The sequence below is a fragment of the Myotis nattereri genome (assembly GCF_964212035.1).
Source record: "Myotis nattereri genome assembly, chromosome: 11".
Taxonomy (NCBI): domain Eukaryota; kingdom Metazoa; phylum Chordata; class Mammalia; order Chiroptera; family Vespertilionidae; genus Myotis; species Myotis nattereri.
The window spans coordinates 15781823-15806693 of NC_138086.1; the positions used below are offsets into that span (position 1 = coordinate 15781823).

Sequence of the window (24871 nt, forward strand, 5' to 3'; positions counted from 1 at the left end):
TGAGAAATGAGAAATGTAACTCTTTTCTCTAGATTTCCACCCTATAGAGTGAAGGAGATACGGTTCATAAGTCATTTTGATAAGTCTGCTCCTAGAGCTGATGGCTGTGTGAACTTGGGCATCTGCTTAATCATCTGTATAATGGGGATTGCATTTTCCCGTAGTACCGCTGGGAGGAATAACCGACTTAAGGGGAAATGCTTAATGCTATACCTGGCATAGAGCAGTGCCCCCTAAACACTGACTGGAGTAATCACATTGTTATTTATAAACACGATCTGAAAATGAAGAGACTGCCATAAACCTACCAATGTTTTCTGAATATTTAAAGTCATATGTCAAGGTTTTACCTACCTTCTTTCTGATTGTGTAGGGTTATTATCAGAGCAATGAATTTATCATCACTCAGCATCCCCTTCTCCACACCATCAAAGATTTCTGGAGGATGATATGGGACCATAACGCCCAGCTGGTGGTCATGCTTCCTGATGGTCAAAACATGGTAAGGCCCTCTGGCTGATTTTAGTATTTTCCTTGAGGGAGAACTATCAGCTCACAACAGCCGGAAGTCCAGCAAACAAACCAGTCATGTTTTCAACTAATAAAGTAATGTCACTGGAGTTTCACCTTGACTATTATTGGGCCTAGTTTGGTTATGCAATCAGATCTGAAATTGTTGAATGACAGTTTTAAATAAGGGTAGGTTGAAATTAATTTAAATTTAAGTATTTTGTGACACAGTTTAAGAAAATTACAATCACAATCATGAATGAAGTCAGTCCATATGCTTCTACTGTATATATTTTTTTAAAACTTTGTACGATATTTGGAGATTCCCTCAGTTTGAGGCTATCCATAGAAGACCAATTTGGAATAAAGTGAACTCCCAGTATCCGAAGGACTTTTTAGTATCAGAAAATCATGGATGCCCTATGCTACTATTCATATATATTTGGAGAAACCCCAAAATAAAATCTAATTAATATCTCATTTAGCCTTTGCATATATACCTTGAGATTCATTTCTTGTCCATAAAGTTATACTGACCATTCCAACTGATGCTGTAAATTGCTGGGCTCTTAAAATCACTTGCCTTTCATCTACTAAGTTATCAATTATAGAAGCAACAACTAATCTTTGTTATTGATAAACTAAGGAAACAATAAAGCAATAATTTGTCTTCTTAAGTTTTATTCTGCAGGTCAATCTGGTTTATAAGACACAAGATTTTAAGAGTAAATTTTGCAGTTCAAAGAAAGACGTGTTGAATTTTCTATGGCAACCAGTTAACTTCATTTCACAGCCTGCTTAATTAAGAAATTTTATTAAAATCTAGCATTTTCTTCGGTTTTTAATCCTCCAGGCAGAAGATGAATTTGTTTATTGGCCAAATAAAGATGAGCCTATAAATTGTGAAAGCTTTAAGGTCACTCTTATGGCTGAAGAACACAAATGTCTGTCTAATGAAGAAAAACTTTTAATTCAAGATTTTATCTTAGAAGCTACACAGGTATGGATATAACCTAAATGACAAACTTTTCATCTTAAGCACATTTAAATATATGCTCTTTAAGGATCTTTTCCAGCAATAAAAAGAAGGCATGCAATTTCTTACAAATTGAAACAGATTACCTAAATAGTAAGTTTTACTTCACTTGTCACTTTCATTTTCAAAATCTTGTAGAATCATTAAATACTTAATTATCACTAAATGACAGGGTTCCTGACTTCTACACACACAGGAAAACAACGATTTCTCTTTTACTTCAGAACAGTTGCCGATAGAACTTAAGTTCAAAGTAAACAAAGTAAAAAAAGTTGAATCAATCCTTATTCTCATGTGTTAACTTTACCTTGAATTATCTTAAGTAAAATGGAAAACATATTACCTAGTAAACTAACGCATTGCTCTCCAGGAATATATGAGCTGATAAGTGAAGAAGTGCTTTGAAAATGTGCAGTGAACTAGAATTGTTTTACTAAATTATATATATATATATATATATATATATATATATATATATATATATATGTATGTATATATATATATATATATGATTTATTTCAGAAAGGAAGGGAGAGGAAGAGGGAGATAGAAACATCAATGATGAGAGAGAATCATTGATGAGCTGTCTCCTGCACACCCACTACTGGAGATTGAGCCCGCAACCCGGGCATGTTCCCTGACCGGGAATCAAACCGTGACCTCCTGGCTTATACTAGTAGGTCGACCTATGCTGAACCACTGAGCCATGCCGGCCACGCTCTTGTTACTTTTATAAGGAAATCATCTGGTGCCTTTTTAAAAAATCCATTTTTACCTTGAAAAATCATCTTTTTACCCTTTTTCCTAAATGTTTTATAGCTCCACCTGAAATTGACATTTTGTATTATGTTTTGTGAGGCAAAGGTCCAATTTCCTTATTTTCCATGTGGATAACCATTGTCCCAGCATACTTAGTGATCAGCAATACCAGCTCAGTCATAAATCAGATTTCTCTCGTGTATGTATGGGCTTGTTTCTTGGATCTCTGTGTATTATATTGGTCTCTTTGTTCATGCCTCCGCCAAAACTATAGGGTCTTATTCATTCTTATAGGATATAAGACTTTGTGATAGCTAATGAGATAGTTTCCTATATTGACTATCTTCTTCAGTTGTATCTTGGATATTTTGGACTTTTGCACTCCCATATAAAATGTTGGTTCTGCTGCTTTTTAAATTTATTTTTTTATTATTCTTTAAAATATATTTTTATTGATTTCAGAGAGGAAGGGAGAGGGAAAGATAGAAACATCAATAATGAGAATCATTGATCAGCTACCTCCTGCACACCCCCTACTGGAAATTCAGTCCTCAACTCTGGGCATATGCCCTTGATCAGAACCGAACCTGCGACCCTTCAGTCTGCAGGCCAACACTCTATCCACTGAACCACACCGGCTGGGCATCTGCTGCTTGTTTTTAAATGTAACATTTGATTGCGTACACTTCAGGAGCCGGGAGGTCTGAGGTGTGAGGGATTTAAAGTCACACAGGTTGCTTGGTCACTTAAGCAAGAATCAGAACTGGGACCAGGTTGAAACCAAACACCACTCTCCTGGCCAGCGTCTTCCCCAGTGTCCTGCTGTCTCCTTTCCCCTTAGTTAAACCTGAGTGATACTGGTACTGAAAAAGTCTACGATATTTTTAAAGTAAATTTTAACACTGAAGATTTCTTTTTGTAAGTTTAAATTTAGCATCGCAGACTCATCTTTTGCACAAACTTTCATGGTTTGATTGGCATAATCCTACAAATAAGATTTATCGTTAGAATAAGCAAGAGATGCATCTATCTATATGTGACCAGCGTGGCCTCACAGCAACGTCTCTCTTCAGTGAAGGACAGGCCGACACTGCTGCTGCTCACTTGTGCGTGCCGTTGGCTTTCATTACCTTCCTGTGGTTTCTGATTTTCCTCACTTATTCTACTCAGTAACCCATCTGATTCTTTTAAACACATGATTTTTTCTTTCTTGTTATAGGATGATTATGTGCTGGAAGTGAGGCATTTTCAGTGTCCCAAGTGGCCAAATCCAGATAGCCCCATTAGTAAAACTTTTGAACTTCTAAGTCTTATCAAAGAAGAAGCTGCCAGCAGGGATGGGCCCATGATTGTCCACGATGAGTAAGTTCCACACTCGAAATCAAGTTGTACCTTAGCATCCCCTCGGTGTACGTGGATTTCTGCTGTCTTTGTACTCACCTAATGCTTTGGGCCAATCTAGTGATTCAGTGTGGGTGGATTATCTGCTTCTTACAGACAAGGTGAACACGGAATTTTTTTTTACTTACCTTGGAGCTCCCCTTGAAGGCAGGAGATGGATGTGTGGTCACAAAAATGTGCTCTTGCAATGGATGCCAAGAGCCTTTTGTGTGATGGTCCAGATTGATTGATTCGTTTATAGTTAATCCTCGCCCAAGGATATTTTTTCATTGATTTTTAGAGAGAGTGGAAGGGAGAGAGAGACACAGAGAGAGAAACATTAATGTGAGAGAGACACATTGATTGGTTGCCTCCCGTGCATGCCCTGACCAGGGCTAGGGATAAGCAAACAACCGAGGTACATGCCCTTGACTGGAATCAAACCTGAGACTCTTCAGTCCATGGGCCAACACTCTATCCCCTGAGCCAACCTGGCTAGGGCTGATGACTCGTTTTAGCATTTGAATTTTTACAGCTGCTAATCAGAGACATTTCTCAGCCATGAACTTTCTTGGAATAGGAGTAAAATTGATATGTTTTTTATTTACCAGAAACAGAGATCTTTATCCAATAGATCTTTCCAGGTTTTTGCTATAAGCAAATAAAAAAATGTGTGTGCTGGAATTACATATTATATACATGTTTTATGTAATGCATATTATAACCTTAGAGCATTCTTATTTATTGCCAGCTCCTCGTATAAGCAAATCTTAATCCTCTGTAAAGTATCTAAGATCATGAGCACTTGTTGAGTGTTCTATAAACCATAAACCAAGTTTTCTGCACAATAAAGAGAAGCAATTCATTAGAAATCTCAGTGTTCTTAGGGCAAAGTTGTCAAGAGTACATACTCTGTAAGTCCCAAATATGAAAGCCCGATGAATCTGAATGGAGTCTGTCCCTCTCCTTTGCTTCAAGGCACGGAGGAGTGACAGCAGGAACTTTCTGTGCTCTGGCAACCCTTATGCACCAACTAGAAAAAGAAAATTCCGTGGATGTCTACCAGGTAGCCAAGATGATTAATCTGATGAGGCCAGGAGTCTTTGCTGACATCGTAAGTAACAAAGCAATGAAGCAATCGTCTCACTGCTACTACTTACTTCCTAGAGGCTGCCAGCATCATTTTATCCTACATCAAAAAAGGCCACATTGACAGCATTAGATGTAGTTTTCAGCCTGAATTACAAGTTATTCTGTCTCCAATCCATATAACTAGAACTATAAATAAGAAACATTTACATTTTTTCTTCTAGAAAATTTATGGCTAAAAATTTTAAATCACATGTGTGCTTTTTTTTTTTTACAAGATTTATTGTAATTCTGCAAAATATCCCCAGTAGAAGCACCACCACTCTGACTTGTCCAACAAAATAAATGGCTACGTTTCCAGAGTTCAAGTTCTGCCTAGCTCAGAGAACCGTCAGAAGACACACCCAAAAGTCTTAAACTTTTGAAGTTTTTACTTTTCTTTCAATTGAAATTTAATTTCTGAAGTTAACAAACGGCTAATTCTTGGATACTTTTAAAAAGAAAGAGAGGCTCAGATGATCAAAACAGAAATACAGTACATCTGGAGAAGTTGGTTTCGACACTGAAATAATTTGGAAGTTTTTATTGTAGAAATATGGGCTGAAAAGACGATAGGGAACTTAGTTCAAGTGGCCCAATGGGAGAAGCTTATGTGGTCTGTGCATGTATAAGGGACTTAGAAAAGGTCTATTGTTTGAGCTACAGCCCAAACCCACTGGCCAAAGGCAAGGTAACCCCTGCATACCTGCACCTCGGAGGAGCCCCTATTAAACATCTCATTCAGATCCATTGGGTTGTATCAAGCTGGTCCTGTAGGGAATTGCTTTCCAGAGGTTGTCCTTTCCCATTTTGAGGATGCATTCAATGGGGCACCAGTTCCCATGTGGTCCTAAGGATGGTTTGCTATGATGTTAGTCCCCGGCTCACTTTCTCTGCAGTGGCCTCCCCCTACCCCCCACAACCACACCAGCATCTGTAAGAGGAAAGCTACCTATTCTACTGTGTCTCTACTCTGAAACCTCAGCAGGGCACACGCTCGCCCACCTTTGGCAAAGCAGGGATAGGCGCGGTCAGGTGGGGAGAGTGTGAAGAATACTGGATAAGTGGATCTTGGGAAAGGCCTGCATTCTGCATGCGTGTCTCAGCTGACTGACATGCAGTCCTGCCCCCTAATAGACAGACCCAATGGTTTCCATAACAACTAAAGAACGGAAAATGAGCACCTTATTTGGGAGTGGGTTACAGGTGCCCATGCCAGGGAGCTACACACAAGTTGACCAGTCACTGACAGAACCCTGTCACATCGCCTTCTCGGTGACTCCATGAAGTAAATGAATAAGGATGGAGGGCTTACCATAAGCCAATGTGTGTGGACCAATTTTCTAGGACAACGAATATTAGCTAATTAAAAAGCTTTTTTAAAATATTCTCACCAGAGGATATTTTTCCATTGATTTTTAGAGAGAGAGGAAGAGAGAGAGAAAGAAAGAGAAACACCGATGTGAGAGAAACACATCAATTGGTTGCCTCCTGCACATGCCCCAATGAGGGCCCAGACCCGGGAGGGGCCTGCAACCGAAGTACGTGCCCTTGACCGGAATTGAACCTGCGGCTCTTCGGTCCTCAGGCCGACGCTCTATCCACTGAGTCAAACTGGCTAGGGCCGTGGTAACTGCCGCTCTCGAGCCACATGCGGATCTTTGGCCCCTTGAGTGTGGCTCTTCCTAAGCCTTAGGAATACCCTAATTAAGTTAATAACAATGTACCTACCTATATAGTTTAAGTTGAAAAAATTTGGCTCTCAAAAGAAATTTCAACCATTGATATTTGGCTCTGTTGACTGAGTTTGCACACCACTGGGCTAGGGCAATTAAAAAGCTATTTTAAATGTCATCAGAAGAAGACATTCATATAGACTGTGTGCCTTTGCTGAGTATCACAGAGCCCCTAACACAGAACTCTTCCATGGACAGTGCCCAAGTGTCTCTAAAAGTATTCCTTCCGTTTACAGGTGGATGTCTTCACTGAGCTTCTGTTTGTAACTCCCATTCTCTGTTCCCTAGGAGCAGTATCAGTTTCTCTACAAAGCTGTCCTCAGCCTTGTGAGCACGAGGCAGGAAGAGAATCCATCCACCTCTCTGGACAGTAACGGCGCAGCCTTGCCCGATGGAAATATAGCCGAGAGCTTAGAGTCTTTAGTTTAGCACAGAGAGGGGTGACGAAACTCCCTATCTCAAATTAGACTGGAAAATCCGTTTTTCTGTTCCCTGTTTTCTTTCCCACCACCTGACAGTAACTTTCATGACATAGGATTCTGCTGCCAAATTTATATTATTAACAATGTGTGCCTTTTTGCAGAACTTCTTGTAATTCACTTATTGTGCTTAAACTAAAATGATTGAATTTTACAGTATTTCTAAGAATGGAATTAGGGTGTTTTTTGTATTGATTTTAACAGAAATTTTCAATTTATAGGTACTAGGAATTCCAAATTACAGAAAACATGTTGTTTTAGTGTCAAATTTTTAGCTGTATTTGTAGCAATCAACAGGTTTGCTGGAAATGTAACTTTTAATACAGTAGACTGTAAATAAAATGCTCTGCTCCTTATGGTATTCAACATTTTACAACTGCAGTATTCACCTAAAGTACAAAATAATCTTCTACTTACTGTAAATACTGCTCTAGTGTCTCCATGGACCAAATTTATATTTATAATCGTAGATTTTTATATTTTAATACTGAGTCGGTTTTCTAGTTCTGTGTCATTGCTTAGTTTAATGATATAGTTCCTTGTCTGGTCTTGCTTTATAAGTCTCCTGATATTGTTCCATGTTATCTCAGTGGTTAACTCTGTTTTAGCATGTAATTTTAACTTTTATGGAAAATAGAAATACATTTGTTTTGAAAGAATATGTTTTTATGAAAATAACACCTTACCCAACATTGTTCAAATGGTTTATTGAAGGGATTGCAAAAATAAATATAAGTATTGCCATCAACTTGCATTGTGCCAGAGCCTGTGTGACTGCGAATGGTGGGCAGGGTCCTGCTGCTGAGATGAAGTGAAAAAGGTGGATCTGGTGGAACTGTGATTCCAAACTGCACTGAAGCACACAGGGACTTCATAGAATTTCCCATGTTTGAGGACAACACAGTAACATGTACTGACACTGCACAACCACTAACCTGAAATTATGTGGACCTAATTACATAATAAAGGGAACCATTCTGTATGTCTTTTGGCTTAGTGGAGCTAGGAAAATGTTACCAGGAAGCTAAGGGCACCACATACCAAGAAATGTTGAGAAATTTTAGTTGAGAAGCAAACTGAGAGTTAGATTTGCCAGTCAGGGACAAGCTACGCTGGTTTGGAAACTTAGGTGAAGGTAAATCAGCAGGACCCACCAGCTGTGGGGAGCCCAAGTGCAACAAAACAGGGAATCATGGGTAACCAGCCTGCTTTGATACTGGACACTGTGCCCTCATGAAAGTATTAAGAATGAACATAATCCAGCTATTTAGTTAAATACACCAGAACCATAAATTCCATCCTTCCATTATTACACTCCCTGAGAATTTATGGCAACTGCTTCTTCATATAAAATGAATACAAACATTTAATACATGTATATACTACTTAATATCACACCATAAGGATCTTACTTAATTTTCATATTTCTGATCTGAATCCCCCTAATTTGTTAGCACTTAAAAAGACTCATACCAGTTATCTACTACACAAAACATGGAAAATAAGATCTCCTTAAAAGCAGAAGCATTTTAAAATATTTTCTTAGAATTAAATCCCACTCACAAATAGCACACAGAATCAGACATACTAAGCATTTATTGAATTGAAATTAACTTTTTAGAAAAAGTGGGAAAGAAAATCTACACATTTGTCAAAATAAAGAAAAGCTTTTGTTATAAAAATTAAAATTATTTAATATTCACTCACTTGAGAATTATAAAATATTCTGTTACATTAGAGGTAACCTCATTGGCACAATATTGGCATGTGAGTAGGTGATATTGTTAAGGCATGTAAATGAAACACACTACACCAGTTTAAAGAATCTAGACATCCTTGTTGTTAAATTATAATGAACAAGTTTTTCTAAGGTTATCATTTCCTAAAAGAAAAACAAGAGTGATGTCAGAAGAATGGCAGCGTGAGAGATCCCCTTGGCTTCTCCTACTGAAAATTCAGCAAGTTAACCAACTCTAATTCAACAAAGAATTCCCTACTCAATACAGAGGCAAGCCCGAGAGACCTGCCAATTGAAGCATCTAAAGATGGACAACCGGGAATAAAAAGAAAGATGAGGGGAGGAAGTTGGAGATGGCAGGCACTGCCTTAGGCATGAAGGAACAGAAAGTTGCAGAGGGCAGTCCAACAGGGCAAGGAGAGTGAACAGTGAGCCAGCAGATGACTGACAGGGCACGGGTTCTGTGCATGGCTGTCTGTTGTTGGGCGTTGGAATGTCATACAAAAAAATGGAACTACAGAGCCCTGCTGCCCCTTGGACTCCCAAAACTCGCGTCCCGTTGCCCTTGGTGTCAAGTAAAGGAGCACATTACCTGTAAACCAAAAGTTATTGCAGTATAAGTGCTGCTTCCCTCTGTGATTGACCCCCAGTTCAGGTCCTTGGGGAGGGTCCCCACGAAGGCCTGGGGTTGCCATTATGGTGAGGGCAAAACAAACCCCACCCCCCAAGCAGTGTGGCTGTACTGTCCTACAGAAGCTGTGGCAGTAAGCTCTGGGAGATAACAGAGGTAAAAATCTTGGGATTCAGCAACATCTACTTAAAAATAGTAGAAAAACCTCTTCAGAAAAAGCTGCTAGAAAAGGGCCATTAATATAGACATCCATACATGCCTGGACAAAGGAGACCAGCAAATGCCACGAATAACCATGAATACCATCAGTAAAAAGGATGCTCAGAAAGAAAATGAAAAATCCCCAGAAAGCAAGCTGGAACACATAGAAATATATATATATATATATATATATATATATATATATATATATATATATACCCTAATATGCAAATAGACCAAACGACAGAACAACCGAACAACCAGTAGCTATGTGCGCTGACCACCAAGGGGCATGTGCAGAAGATGGCGGGCATCGGCTACAGCAGGATGGTGAAGCAGGTGAGCAGGGGCGCCAGTTGCTGTCATCTGGGCGAGCCTCTGGTGGTTACTGAAAATTCTTTGTTCCTGCACTGAGCCACGGTCCCGCCTGGCACTCAAAGCTGCTGCTGGTGCCAGCCCCACTCACACTCACTGCTGGGGCCGGCAGCCGCCTCTGGCACCTGCTGACAGCACACCATGGATGTGTGCGAGAGGCTTCTCCATCTCCCCCTGCTCCTGAGGGACGATTGGGGCCAGCAGCTGCCTCTCACACTCGCTGCCGGCGACAGCCCCACTCACACCCGCTGCCAGCACCAGAGCTGCTGCTCACACCCGCTGCTGGCACCGGCTTCGGTCCTGATTGCTTGGCGCCATCAGCAGGTGTAAGTGGCAGCGGTGGGAGCAGGGCTACCAGCAGAAAGGGGACTGGGGGCTGCGGTGGGAGGGGCTGGGTGGACGTGCAGAGGATGGGCCGAGACCCACCCCTGAGCCCACTGTAGCCTTGCAGCCCACAGTTTCTTCCAAGGTGCATGAATTCGTGCACTGGGCCCCTAGTATGTGATATAAATAAGAGATTTCAAATCATTTAACTTTGTAAGACACATTTTCTCTTCTGCAACATCAGAGGCCTGGCCAAATTATTATTTTGGTCCTTTCTACTCTATGACCACTTTAAGACTCTTGTTGTGGAGCAGATACATCTATAGTTCATTTAAGCAGCATGGATGTTTGAGGAGTCCTCCAAAGTTATCCAAAAGATTGAAAAAAAAGCACCTCAAAGCTAAAATCTCATTAACTTTAACATAAACTTCAGGCAAAAATGTTATTGCTAAAGAGGGAATGCTAATCTTCTGGAACATCTACTAGGTAACAGGCTTTTATTCTCCCATTAACCTTTATAACAATCCTATGAGTCTCTGTTACCCTCATTTCACGTAGAAGAAAACAACTAGCATATTGGACAACTAATCACAGTGCTTCTCAGAGGCCCAGGGTCTACTATCTCAAGGGTTTAGGACAAGGAAAAATGGACAATAGAAAATAGAATCTGAAAGAGGCCAAAAAGGTAGAAAGATCTGGAAGATGTGGACATTAAGGCTACCAACATGGTTAGACCAGGGGCTCACAAACTATGGCTCAAGGGCCAAGTCGGCCCATCACCTGTTTTCATAAAGTTTTAATGGTACCAATCATGTCCACTCATTTAGGTGCCATCAATGGCTGCGTTCACACGACAAAGGCAGAAAATAGCAGCTGTGACACCCCTTAGCCTTCAAAGCCTAAAATATTTATTTACCATATAAGTTTCCTGACCCTCTGAGAGAGTCATATGCTTATTAACTATAAGCTATCCATTCATCCCCAGATCCTACCACCACCATCTTTATTATTGAAATTTCTGTTGGAAAGTTTGTTACCAAAAGCCAATGTCTTTTCTGGCGCTTACTGCCATTTCCTTTTCTAGCGCTGACATTAAACCAGCCCTGTGATCACATGCCCTTTATCACTGTTATCATAAGACCCAAAGCAGTTCATTATATCGAGGTCTCAACAAGTTCCCACTCCCACGCAAGGGGCTAGTTCCCTGGTTCCCATTCCATCAGGGCACTCTTCAAGGCTGGGGGTGGAATCAAGTTCTATTTCCAAATTCATTATGTTAAACTCAATGCTGAGGTAAACACTTCCATAACAGAATGTCTTTACTTATTAACAGATTATTGCTCTCCATATAGTACATATTTGTGATAGGTAGGACCAGGCCTTAAATCAACTTTGATCCTTTCAAATAGCTTAGATGCTTGCTCGACTTTCATATACTCCACATCTAATCTCTGCTATTTCAAGGGTGGAATTAGTTTTAGATGCCAGGATATGAGCACAGTCAGTGAAAGTCACACAAGTATTTAGTTTATCTGTATAACTAATTATAAAATTTTTATTAGTTATATATTATGTTTTTCCCAAGGAGCCAACAAATTGTAATCGAATCTCTTTTTTAACAACTTGAGATCTAATTCACATCTCATACAATGTATATTCAAAGTATATAACTCAGTGATTTTTTTTTTAGGATATTCAGAATTATCCACCATTACCACAATCAACTGTACAATATTTTCATCACCCCAAAAAGGAACCCCCAACTCATCAGTAGTTACTTCCGCTCACCTCCAACTCTAAGTAACCTCTAATCTAGTTTCTCTATATACAGATTTGACTAATCTGGACATTTTATATAAATGAAATCATCTATGTGGCCTTCTCTGTCTGGCTTCTTCCACTTCGCACAATGCTTTCAAGGTCCATCCATCTTGTAGCCTGTATTAGTAATTCATGTATTTTTTTATTGTCAAATATTCCATTGTATGAATACACCTTTTGTTTATGCATTTATTAGTTGACTGACGTTTGGATTGTTTTCATTATTGGCTATCATGGATAATGCTGTTACAAACATTTCTTTACAAGTTTGCATGGACATAGTATGTTTTCACTCCTCTTGTGTATATACCTAAGAGTGGAATTGCTGGGCCATATGGTAACTATGTTTAGCCTTTGCGCTGAACTGTTTTCCAAAGCAACGGCACCATTTTGCATTTCCATCAGGCCTTTATGAGGGCTTCTGATGTCTCTACATCCTCACCAGCATGCTTTTATTACAACTATCTTGGTGAGTATGAAGTGATGCCTCGTTGTAAGTTTGATTTGCATTTCTCTGATAGCTAATGATGTTGAGCATCTTTGTATGTGCTGATAGCCTTTTGTTTATCTTCTTTGGAGAACTGTCAATTCAGATCCTTTGTCCATTTCTTTACTTTGGGATCTTTGTCTTTTTATTGGGTTATAGTAGTTCTTTATGTATTCTAAATACAAGTTCCTCCCTTACCTGATATATGATTTGCGAACATTTTCTCTCATTCTTTGAATTGTCATTTTGCTTTTTCGATGGTACCCTTGGAAGCAAAAAGGTTTTTTATCCTGATGATGTCCAATTTTCTTTTCCTTTTGTTTCTTGTGCTTTTGGTTTCATTTATTTAAGAAATTATTGCCATAAAACCAAGGTCATGAAGATTTATGCCTATAATTTTTCCTAATAGTTTCATTGTGTTTGCTCTTATATTTAGGCCCTTGGTTCGCTTTGACTTAATTTTTATATGTGCTGTGAGGTAAGGGTCCAACTTCATTTCTAAGCATGTAGATATTCAGTTGTTCCAGCACCAATAGATAAAAACACTATTTTTCTCTAGTAAATCGTCTTAGTAACCTTTTCAATAATCTATTGACCATAAATGTGAGAGTTATTTCTGGACTCTCAATCTATTCCTATGAGTTTGGAAGTGTTCCTTCCTCTCCAATTTCTTGGAATGATTTGAGAAAGGTAAGTGTTAATGCTTCTTAAATGTTTGGTAGAATTCACCTGGGAAGCCATCAGATTCTGGACTTTAGGGGAAGTTTTTAATTTACTGATTCAATTTTATTACCTATAATTGGTCTACTCAGAGTTTCTATTTCTTCATGACTCAGTCTTAGAAGGTGTATGTCTCCAAAAATTTATCCATTTTTTCTAGGTTTTTCAATTTGTTGGCATATCATTGTAGTAGTCTTTTAGGATCCTTTGCATTTCTGTGATGTTGAGGAAATATTTTCTATCTAAAAAGATGAAACTTCATCTGCTGAATATAGGAAAATATATTCTTGTAGGAAAACAGTTGCACAATAAATTAACAAATAATACAATCATCATCACTTTTACACACACGTGAAAAAATACATGATAGAATTATTAAAGTTCTCTGGTAATTACTGGCATATCCTGTTCCAAATATTTGCATAAGAAAATAGAGATTTATATTTTAAAAACATCATTGTAATGACAATCAAAATATATGTTTTATACTTTAAAATAGTACTGTAGCAAACATGTTTGTTGCACAAATGTTCAGAGCTGTATTGCTTGGGAAGATAAAAGTAAAATATAATTCTCAATTAAGGTTTGATTGTGCTCTGTGTTGTATAGATAATGCCTTCTGCTTTAATTCGCTCCAATATTGGTCCATAGATCTCCTTTGAAAAGGGTCCAATTAGGCCTTTAGCATGAATTTCACCTGAAAGAAAATTTGTAGTTACCATTTTAAAGGTGGTATTAAATGCTCATTTCTGCAACAAGGGTCTCCATATAACAGTCAAGTCAGAGTCAATGAATTATTGGAGGCCTAAACATTTTTAAAATAGCTGCTTAAATGTCCCCTATTAAATTATTATTTAATCAATTTTAGATTAAAAACACAACTGGACTTAAGGATAGTGTCAGAATTTATACATTTGACTGCATTAACCCCTTTATTTGCTGATTTCATTTTATTTAAAAGCATAATACCCAACAGAACGAATTAAAGCCCACCTGGTTATTTGGGCATGGGTGTCTGTCTGTTGCTGAAACAGTAAGTCTGGACACATTCCTTAAAGGCCATTATTACCTGATCCTTCATCACGTCATCACCCTTGTTCTGCAATAACTAAGTACATGGTTTAACGTGATATTAGCTGAGATGCTATTGTAGATACATCTTCTCATCATTTGACATTGATATGCTTTGATGTTTTCTACTCTCCTCACACTTTCACATGGGCCAAATGGGGCATTGTGTTCAGAGGTAATGCTTACTTGAACTTATTACATGATCTTCAGGGAAGAGTGAAGAGTTAAAATTTGAATTCATTCTGTTCAAAATATTTATTGAGTACTCATAACATACTGAGACATGAAGATTAATAAAACATGGTCTCAATAAAGCGAGTGCTTCACAGCAAAAAACAAAATTTAAAAAAAAAAAAAAACCTGGTCTCTATGTTCGAAGACCTGGAAGTGAATGCCCTTTGCTATTTCAGTGTTACAACCTCCCAAATATTAAAAAAAAAAAAAGAAAAAAAAGAAAGGGAGTTCACACTGCTTGGAGGCCCCACCATGTGGCAGGAGCTTTACATATTATTTCACTTTAGCATCACAACAACCCTATGAATCGGCGATGACGATCCCCAGTTTGAAGATGAGGGAACTCTGGCTCAGAGATGCTGAGTAACTTGCACCTCATCGCTCAGCCATCTATGACTGAGCTGGGAGAGAAGGCGGTGCTAACTCCAAAGCCCATGTTTGTCACTCCCACGGAGTCACTCCCAGTCAGCCGCGCCTGGATCTTCTGAGAGGGCTCACTTTTAGTGAACGCAGGGTCATACTCAAGAATAGTTATTGGATGCCCAGGCACCGAACGACTTGAAGATGATAAGGAGATGAAAGAACTTACCATCTAGCAGCATCTTGGCTGCCATCGCGGTGGGGAACCCCACAGTCTTAGCCATGGCTGAAAAGCCATTGATGTCTCCATAAACCACAAGGTCAATAGTTTTATTTTCTAAATGCCCAGAAGGATGTCTGATTCCAAAGCTGTCTCTCATCACAATCATATCTTTCTCTCCAGGACCTTAAAGTAAGTAAACAGACATTATAAAATGCCACCGTCATTACAACCCCAATATTGTATTTCCTCTCCTGCTGCCCTTTCCTCTCACAAGTCTCCCTCCCCTTAGACATGGTTCTTAGACAACTAGCTATACTTTGTAGCTCAGAGACCCATTGGAAAATTCAAGGAAATGATGACTCAAATCACAGTCTGCTATCCAGGTTACCATCACTACAGCCGGGTACAGGCACGGGGGCTCTGCCACAGCGGCCATCCACTTTCTCTCAAAAATGCTCCTGCAGTTTTTCCAAATGAGCTAAAAATTACAAGTAAAACTAATAATATTTTCCTTTTACATATTACCCAAGTTCATTCTTTTTATTTAAAAAAGTATTTATCGTCGAAACCGGTTTGGCTCAGTGGATAGAGCGTCGGCCTGCGGACTGAAAGGTCCCAGGTTCGATTCCGGTCAAGGGCATGTACCTGGGTTGCGGGCACATCCCCAGTAGGAGATGTGCAGGAGGCAGCTGATCGATGTTTCTCTCTCATCAATGTTTCTAACTCTCTATCTCTCTCCCTTCCTCTCTGTAAAAAAATCAATAAAATATATTTTTTACAAAAGTATTTATTTTAGAGAAAGAGGAAGGGAGAGGGAGAGAGAGAGAAACATCAACAATGAAGGATGCTTAGGTAATTCACTGAAATGGGTTAGAGTGGGCAGAAACAGGTTTGGGGTGAGGATGTGTGTGTGTAAATGAAGAGTTCTGCATTAGAGATGATCATTAGACAGGCACCACTTAGATAGCTGAACTATGTATGGATCTATAACTCCAGCTGGGGTGCAGGCTGGAGACTTGAATCCGGAATTCTTTAACCTATAGCGCAGCACTGTGCAACAGAAATAGACTGTGAGCAAAGTATGTAATTTAAAATTTCCAAGTAGCCCCATTAAAAAATAAAAAGAGCCAGCAGGTTTGGCTTAGTGGCTGAGCGTTGACCCATGAACCACGAGGTCATGGTTGATCCCATCTCTAGGCACAGGTGGGGTTGTGGGTTCTGTCTCCGGTAGAGGGCCTACAGGAGGCAGCCCATGGATGATTCTCGCTCATCATGGATGTTTCTCTCCCTCCCTCTCCCTTCTCTCTCTGAAATCAATAAAAACATTAGAAAAATAAAGAGAGAGAGAGAGAGAGAGAGAGAGAAAGGGAGGGAGGGAGGGAGGGAGGGGGGGAGGGAGGAAGGAAGGGAGAAAGAAAGAAAGAAAATCAACAATGAGAGAGACTCATTGATCAGCTGCCTCCTGCACGCCCCTCACTGGGGCTCGAGCCCACAACCCAGGCAAGTGCTCTGACTGGGAATAGAACCTTGACCTCCTGGTTCATAGGTTGATGCTCAACCACAGAACCACACTGGCTGGGCCCAAATTCATTCTTACTTTACAGTTCTCTCAATTTTCCCTCTGAAAAAAGTCAAGAGCTCTTTCCCTCATATCATACTACCCCATTCCTACTGCTTGGCTCCAGCCCCCTAACATAATTTGCTGGTTATACTGACTACATTGTATGGTTCTTCTTCTGAGCTGTTCAGCTAATGGCCAATGGCTTACCGTAGGAAAGTTTCATGGCCAAATACTTGGAAAGTGCATCCACAACAGACTCTGCCCGAGGGACTTGTTCATCCCCAAGCAAGCCCAACCTGAGGAGCACAAGAGATGGCTGCGTTAGTACAAGGCCTGTGCACATTCCCACTTGGGAAGCAGAGGGAGCCCTCCGTGGATTTCACCTTGAAGGGAAGAATCCCAAAATGACAGTTCAAGGCATAGGACTCCCCTAAATTGTAAAATAATGATAACAACAGTCATGTTACAACCTTTAGAATCATCCCCAGACTCTCCCGGGCAGCACTCTCTGGAGCAGAACTAGCACATTGGAAATCCACGCTATTGCAAAGCTTTTTATGAGATTCTCTCGCGGGTTCGTTCTCCCACATTAAGGATGACAGCAGAATGTGCCACCGCTGTGTGAACAAATGTTTTAAAACAGTTGGAAAACGACTGGGTGATTCTCCAGAGGAGAAAAAAAAAATCCCACCTGTCTTGAGTACTGAGTAGTAAAGTGTCTCAAAATAAGTATTTCCCAAGTTATAATTGCCACTGAATTTTTCTCTCAATCGACATCTCACCCCCACATGACCATGGTATATGTTAATCTCTCTAAAACAGGCCAGCACTAGAGCAGCAAATTAGCCAAAGGCAATGTAAAACGTTTGGTTTTATTCTGACCTTTCTTTGATGGAAAAGGATTAAGGGATCATCTACCCAATAGTTAGCTCTGCGTTGACTGGTGGGTGCCTACCGTTCAGCAGCCTCCAGCTGGGTGCTGTCTCCGCCTAGTTTCTTCAAGACAGCTTCCTTAAGCGCGTCTTGCGTGGAGGAGGGCGGAATCCCAACTAGATCACACAGTAGCTCTTTCTGGTTAGAAAAACAAAAATGAAAACTAAGTTCCTAATAGAATAAACAAGTTGAGAAAGTATTTTGTTAAGACATTGGACCTCAAATGCACCTAAAATTAAATTAGAAATAGTAAACTGTAATGCACACATGTGCATACACATGTGTCTGCACACCCACACATCAATAAATGCACGGTGTTCCAGAATGATATTTCAGCAATAAAAATGGGCCATAACATTAAATCAATACTAAACAGATGGTATCATAATGACATCACATATCCTGTCTTTGCGTATCCTCTCCATCACTTTTTCACCCATTCCCCCCTCACCCTCTAGCCATCCATTTTGGCCAGAATGAAGTGGCTTATTGCTTTGGTTGCTAGTAGCAACCAAAGTTATTTTGTAGGTTCCAGAGATGAAAAAGACCTTGCAGATAATAAAATCTCAAAGAAGAAAACTTAAACAGTGGCCATAGCTTTTTCTACTTTCTAGACAAGAGTTTTTTTCAGTCTCTCAAGGGAAAAATTATGCTTTAGATTGCAGGGGTGGGGAATGTCTAGCCCTCGGGCCGTAGAAGGCCCACTAAATCATTCAGTCTGGCCCTGCCAAGGCATAAGGGGTGAGTTAATTAAATGTTTGACCAAATATAGCAGGCTAATTTTTGATATTTTTGTATGGCCCGCAAATAATATTATAAATATTCAAGTGGCCCCACCCCTGGTTAAGGAAAATCAAACTGGTTCACAGGTCAAATTTGGCTCACCACCTGGCTTTGCAAGTAAAAAGTTTTATTACTAGTAAAACCTGCTCATGTGTTGATCTATTGTCTATGTCAGAATTGTGTAGTCTGACAGACATCGCTGGCCCATAAAACCAAATATATTTTTAATTTGGTCTTTAAAAAAAATGTTTGTCCATCCTTACTCGAGACTGTAGCTACCAAGATACTTGGACCAGCTCTAAGAATACCTGTACCAGCCTTCCCAATGCAACTGCCTCACTCCCATATTCACCCTCTAGATACTTATTCACTTCTGTCCAACCAGTACATTTGTGGATGGTAAGACTTGAATTGGAAAGACTCTCAGACACACAAAATAACTGAATTAAAAAGCAATTGACCAACAAGAATGCCAAAGTTTCTTTGGGGAGACTTATAAAGATTTGCAATATTGATCCTTTTCTCCTATGATAAATTTCTGGCATTTCTATTAGAATATGGGCACATTGAGTTAGATGACCAGCTAGTAACAAGTTAATTCCTAGCAGATAGTGGAAGCTCTACTTTACATTTAGTTCCAAGCCTCCAAAGTCCCTTCCAACACTGAACCTCTAGGATTTTTCAAAAAGATTTTTTAATTGATTTTTTTAGAGAGTGAAAGGAAGAGGGAGAGAGAGAGAGGAACATCGATGTGAGAGAGAACCATTAATTGGCTGCCTTCTGCATGACCCCTACAGGGGTTAGAGCCTGAAACCATATCCCCTGACACAGGATCAAAACAGCAACCTTTTCATGCACAGGACAACACCCAAACAACTGAGCCACCTGGGGGGAAATCTTCCAATTTTAATTGATTTTAATACAACACAGATGTGGGGTGAACTCGGGAACTGAAAATTCAAATTACACTTGGTTACAAATGGCCGAATGAAAGAACTGTTGGGATTCGCGGGTTAGGAAGCAGTTCTGTGGTACCAGCAGCCCTCCTGTGCTATCAGTGGCAGGAGGCCCAGACTTAACTCCTCCCACTGGGTCACCACGGAGGCCAGTGTCAGAGCCCAGAGCCCAGTGCGGAGGACAAGTCCATCTCTTCCTGGAGTGAGGGAGCCACCAAGTGCTAGAACTTGCTGAGGAAATAGGCCCAGAGTCAGCCTCCAAGCTCTCTCCATCCTGCCTCCATCCTCCCACAACAGTGAACGGGAAGGGGCCTTTGGGCTAGGGTTTACCTTGCTGCGGGTAAGCCACACAATGGGCCCTTTAGCTGGCCCAAACCAAGTTCACACCTAACCAGTCAGAATGCATATCATTGTGGAACTACTCACCCAGGTGAGAGGCTTGGCCTCGGGTCGAAGCGCTGGAAATGCATCTCTGTTTATAAGACCCAGTTTCACCAGTCCATTCAAGGCTTTGGCATATCCCTGCAAGGAGAAGGATTAAGCAGTGTATGAAAATTTTCTCTTCAAAAAACTATTTTAAGTGTTTTTGGAAAGAGGGCTCTATGTTTACAACTTGTTTAGAACACAGGCTGAAAGCAGTCATCTGCATCTGCGTGGCTCCTGTGGATGCAGCCTCCTTCAGGTTCAAAACAAAATCAATAGTGTCAGCAACAATTCCACTGTTTAAATAAGCGGCCTTGAGAGACTGGGGTGCTGACTGCTGTTTCTGGGGCCATCGAGTGGTATTCTCTGGCAGCAGGAAGGCAATTTCCTTCTGCGTCAAATTTCAGTTCAGCAAACAGTATTCAATAGAACAGTTGTTCTCTCTCCTAATGGAAGAAGGACGTTTTAAGAATAGCTCCCCAAAGCAGGAAATCCATTCTAATGATTAAGAGCCACCATTCTAATGCCTATACAGAGCAGGGGGGAAAGTAGACCAGAAAGATTTTTCTAAAATGTCATAACTCTGATAAAAATTCCTCATGTGTTCTTCATTATCTACAGGAGAAGTCTGAAGTCCTTGGCCTATTACATAAAATCCATCCCAATATGCCCCTCTAGCCTACTCACTATCATCATCTCCACCACTCACCATTCCCGAATGGAATGGTGCTCTTCAGAGACCTGGGCCTCTGTGCACACTGGCCCTGTGCCTGGAATGGGGAGCCCCCTTCTCCATCAAGGAAGTGTTTACTCCTCCCTTACTATCAAGCTCAGCAAACCTATTGAGCCCCTAGGTCAGTGATGGCGAACCTATGACACACGTGTCAGAGGTGACATGCGAACTCATTTTTTGGGTTGATTTTTCTTTGTAAATGGCATTTAAATATATAAAATAAATATCAAAAATATAAGTCTTTGTTTTACCATGGTTGCAAATATCAAAAAATTTCTATATGTGACACGGCACCAGAGTTAAGTTAGGATTTTTCAAAATGCTGACACGCCGAGCTCAAAAGGTTCACCATCACTGCCCTAGGTAAATGCGCACTCCCTTCTCCTCTGTAGCATTTTGTATATATCTCTGTTATGGCACTTGACACAAATTGTAATTCTCTATTCAGCTGCTGAACAGTAGCATAGAATGTGTGTGTGTGTGTGTGTGTGTGTGTCCTCACCCATTTATCCATCTCATCAGCAAGCTGAGAGAACAAGTGACTGGATGAATAGATTCTGAATGATGAAGTGATTGAAGATCATAACTGTATGTTATGCTGTGAGCAAATATGGGGGGTGGGGGTAAGGGGCTTTGTATCTGCTGCAGTTAAGAGACAGAGGCAGAGAGAGAGGTGGAAAGCTCGGAGGAGGAAGAGGAAGATGAGGAGGAGGAGGAGCAGCAGCAGCAGGAGGAGCAGCAGGAGGAGAAAGAGAAAAATGTAAAATTATTTTAAGAAGCAATAAAATGTTAACATATCAAAGTGTCTGTAGCCATTGGATAGTTCACCGTTTAATGTGTGGCCAACTAGTAATGTTCACATTTCAGAGAGGTTGTATTATTCAAGCTGTTCAAAGGTTACTAATTAAAGAATTCACATTTATTTGATGCTATCCAATGCAAATATATTTCAAACAGGAGAAACAAAAAAGCAGTACCCCAGCTTGCTTCTAGAATCCCTTCACCCAATATCTCAAATACTGAGATATTTCTTAATTTCAGAAATATATTTTTATGGCCATCTCTATAAGTAAATGTATCGTATGTATTCATTCACCAAGAAGCACTTAGCAAATTGCTCCCATGTGTCACACTTGTGCTAGGGGCTGAGGCCACAGAGATGATCAATGCAGTCCTCACCCACAAAGAAACTGGAATCCAACAGAAAGTCAAACAAACAAACAAAAATGCCTGGTACATAGTGAGCAAAGCTACATGACTGCTGTTGACTACACTGCGGTAGAATATTCTAAGTGCTATGACAGAGGTAGACAGAGCCGTGGGAGCGCAGAGGAGGGGACCTCACGCAGATGTGGGAAGGGGAGTCCAGGAGAAGGAGTTAAGAAAAGATCCCCGGGGAAGGTGGGATCAAGCTGAGTCTGCCAGGACAGCAGGTGACGGGTAGGTGCCTAAGACCCGCGGTGTCCCTGTCACACGGGGACATGAACACTGCTATGTCTTCCATCCTCCAGGGCTCAGTTGCCTGGCTCCCAGCCATGCACTCGAGAGCTGGGTTCAGTTCTTAAATCTCTTAAAACCCTCTGTTCCTGGGCCTACACGTTTGGCAAGCGACTATACCTAAAGCTAACAGAAAACCCTAATTCCTGCACTTGCCCCAAGAAGTTACTACTCTCGAAATAGGAATCAAGAAATGTGCCCGAGCTGGGGCTGGTCTGGCTTTAATTCAGACGAGACCTTCTGTTGTGCTTCCAGGCACGTGGAGCCCCGGAGGTACCTAGATCCCCTCGGATGTCACCACAGGCACCTCAGTTGATTCCTGGCCAGTGAGGACATCCCATTCATGACAGTACATGTACCTGCCCTCCAGGGGCTTAACATCTATTTCAGGACACAATAAAAATATACATAGAATAGAACTAGAAATGCTGGAAGTAAATGCTAAGTGCCAACAAATGCCACCACTCTCTAAAGAGCAAGAGACGTAGTGGTTGTCTTCTCTTTAAGGATAAACAGAGCTCGAGGAGAAGCGAGGCAAACCAGAAGGCAGTCTTCATGAGCCGGCACCGTGGAATAGCCTGTGCTCTCACAGTCACTTTCTCAGGGATTCCTTCACACACGCGTGCCACCGGCACCGCCTCACACAGGGAAGGGGATCGAAAGCGTCCTGGATGGCAGAGTTGTGATTTTATTTATTTATTTTTAAGAACCTAATTCAGTTTAGTCATATATATATATATATATATATATATATATAAAATATATATATAAATTCAGTTTAGTCATATATATAAATATATATAAATATGTATAAGTTAAATATATAAATATATATAAAAATATATAAATTAAATATATAAAAATATATAAATTAAATATATATATAAATTATATATAAATATATAAATTAAAATATATAAATATATATAAATTTCAGAGAGGAAGGGAGAGGGAGAGAGAGATAGAAACATCGATGATGAGAGAGAATCATTGATAGGCTGCCTCCTGCACGCCCCCTACTGGGGATTGAGCACACAACCCGGGCATGTGCCCTTGACTGGAATGGAACCTGGGACCCTTCAGTCCGCAGGCTGACGCTCTGTCTACTGAGCCAGAACGGCGAGGGCCAGAGCTGTGATTTTAAATACCAAGGTATGGAGAGCCTCACAGGCCTGGGGTAGTTTCTTTCTTAAGGCCTTCAGAAGGTACCCGCCCTGCCCACTCTTTGACTTCAGACTTCTGACCTCCTGAATGATGAGGAAATAAACTCTGTTGTTTTAAGGCACCCAGTTCATAGTAACTTGTTATAATAGCCCTAGGAAACTATTTCAATAAAATCCTCTTAATCTGGTCATACTTGTAACTACTCTTGTGTGATTAATAAATGTGTAATGAACATTTGTGTTCATGCTTCTAGAACAGTGGTTCTCAACCTTCCTAATGCCGCCACCCTTTAATACAGTTCCTTATGTTGTGGTGACCCCCAACCATAAAATTATTTTCATTGCTACTTCATAACTGTAATGTTGCTGCTGTTATGGATCGTAATGTAAATATCTGACATGCAGGATATATTTAGGCGACCCCTGTGAAAGGGTTGTTCGACCCCCAAAGGGGTCGCGACCCACAGGTTGAGAACCGCTGTTCTAGAAGCTACACCTCATTTTGTGGTAAAAAGATGTTGCTTTGGCCTGGCAGGCATGGCTCAGTGGTTGACCTGTGCACCAGGAGGTCACAGTTTGATTCCGGTCAGGGCACATGCCTGGGTTGCAGGTTCAATCCCCAGGGGGGAAAGAAGGGGGTGAGGACGTGTGCAAGAGGCAGTGGATCAATGCTTCTCTCTCCTCCTTGATGTTTCTATCTCTCTCTCCCTCTACCTTCCTCTCTGAAATCAATAACAATACATTATTTTTTTAAAAAAAAAAAAAGATGTTGCTTTAGGAAAAGTGATGCTGACTACATCTTCAGCTTAAGGGACATAAAACAGAGGGCAAAGCTGATTGGCACCTTTTATCCCACTGGCCTCAGGCACTAATGAAACCAAAATTACATTTTTAGATTTTGAAAGATGCACGTTTCATTCTCACTGAACCTAAGAGGGTGGGGATGCTACCACCATCCGGCCGCCCTGGGAGCCTGGGACTGCAGCCAAACCCTGAAGGCAGAGCTGAGGGGCGAAGAGAAAGCAAGTCCCAGCGAGGTCACCTGACTCCCCAAAACTCATTACCCCTGAAGCCAGTCCTCTGCCTGCCCCCACTCCTCCTGGGTCTAAAGTTCCCTTTTGGCTCACATCACTTTGAGCTATCTCCTAATGTCTCTCAATCAAGAGTCCTGAGGACACAGACTCCAGCGTGGTCCACATCTTAATTATTCTGATTTCTAGTAACAATGATGGGTACACATCACTCACATCAGAACAGGCAATGCGTTTCATCTGAACCACAGCCGCTTACCTTATATCTCAGTGTCCCCCGCAACAAAGTGTGAGCAGACGAAATGCCATAAATTTCAGCGTATTTGGTGCTGTCTCTGTTAGGATAGCCTTCCAAATTTAACCCAGGGTAGTAATCCATGGGAGTCACCGCATCCAGAAAGGCGACGCCCCCTTCAGCATTCACCACCTGAGGAAAAGGCACACAGGTTACACCATGTTCCCCTGGCATCCATCTGTTGTTATTTGCATCATAAAGAAATCAAAGTTTTAAAAGAAAGCAATAGGGAATTTTTTTTTGGAAAAAACTTTACTGAAACTACCATAACAGCATTCCACAT

The 24871-nt window shown here is 40.7% G+C and overlaps 2 protein-coding genes across 5 annotated transcripts in view; one reads left to right on the top strand and one right to left on the bottom strand.

Moving 5' to 3' along the window:
- The window catches only part of PTPRZ1 (protein tyrosine phosphatase receptor type Z1), a 177253-nt gene extending 169477 nt beyond the window's left edge, over positions 1 to 7776 (top strand). For all 4 annotated transcript variants that reach the window (XM_081102311.1, XM_081102312.1, XM_081102313.1 and 1 more), the window contains 5 exons: positions 374 to 502; positions 1364 to 1510; positions 3525 to 3667; positions 4664 to 4799; positions 6838 to 7776. In XM_081102311.1, the coding sequence (XP_080958437.1) occupies positions 374 to 502; positions 1364 to 1510; positions 3525 to 3667; positions 4664 to 4799; positions 6838 to 6978 (696 nt within the window). In that variant the 3' untranslated portion in view covers positions 6979 to 7776. The remainder of the gene's footprint in view (positions 1 to 373; positions 503 to 1363; positions 1511 to 3524; positions 3668 to 4663; positions 4800 to 6837) is intronic.
- A 4960-nt stretch (positions 7777 to 12736) lies between these two features.
- Positions 12737 to 24871, bottom strand: part of AASS (aminoadipate-semialdehyde synthase) — a gene marked incomplete at its 5' end in the record, with an annotated part of 60552 nt that continues 48417 nt past the window's right edge. The window contains 6 exons of the mRNA XM_081102633.1: positions 12737 to 14022; positions 15220 to 15396; positions 16982 to 17070; positions 17730 to 17845; positions 19873 to 19968; positions 24553 to 24720. Of these exons, the coding sequence (XP_080958759.1) occupies positions 13904 to 14022; positions 15220 to 15396; positions 16982 to 17070; positions 17730 to 17845; positions 19873 to 19968; positions 24553 to 24720 (765 nt within the window). The 3' untranslated portion in view covers positions 12737 to 13903. The remainder of the gene's footprint in view (positions 14023 to 15219; positions 15397 to 16981; positions 17071 to 17729; positions 17846 to 19872; positions 19969 to 24552; positions 24721 to 24871) is intronic.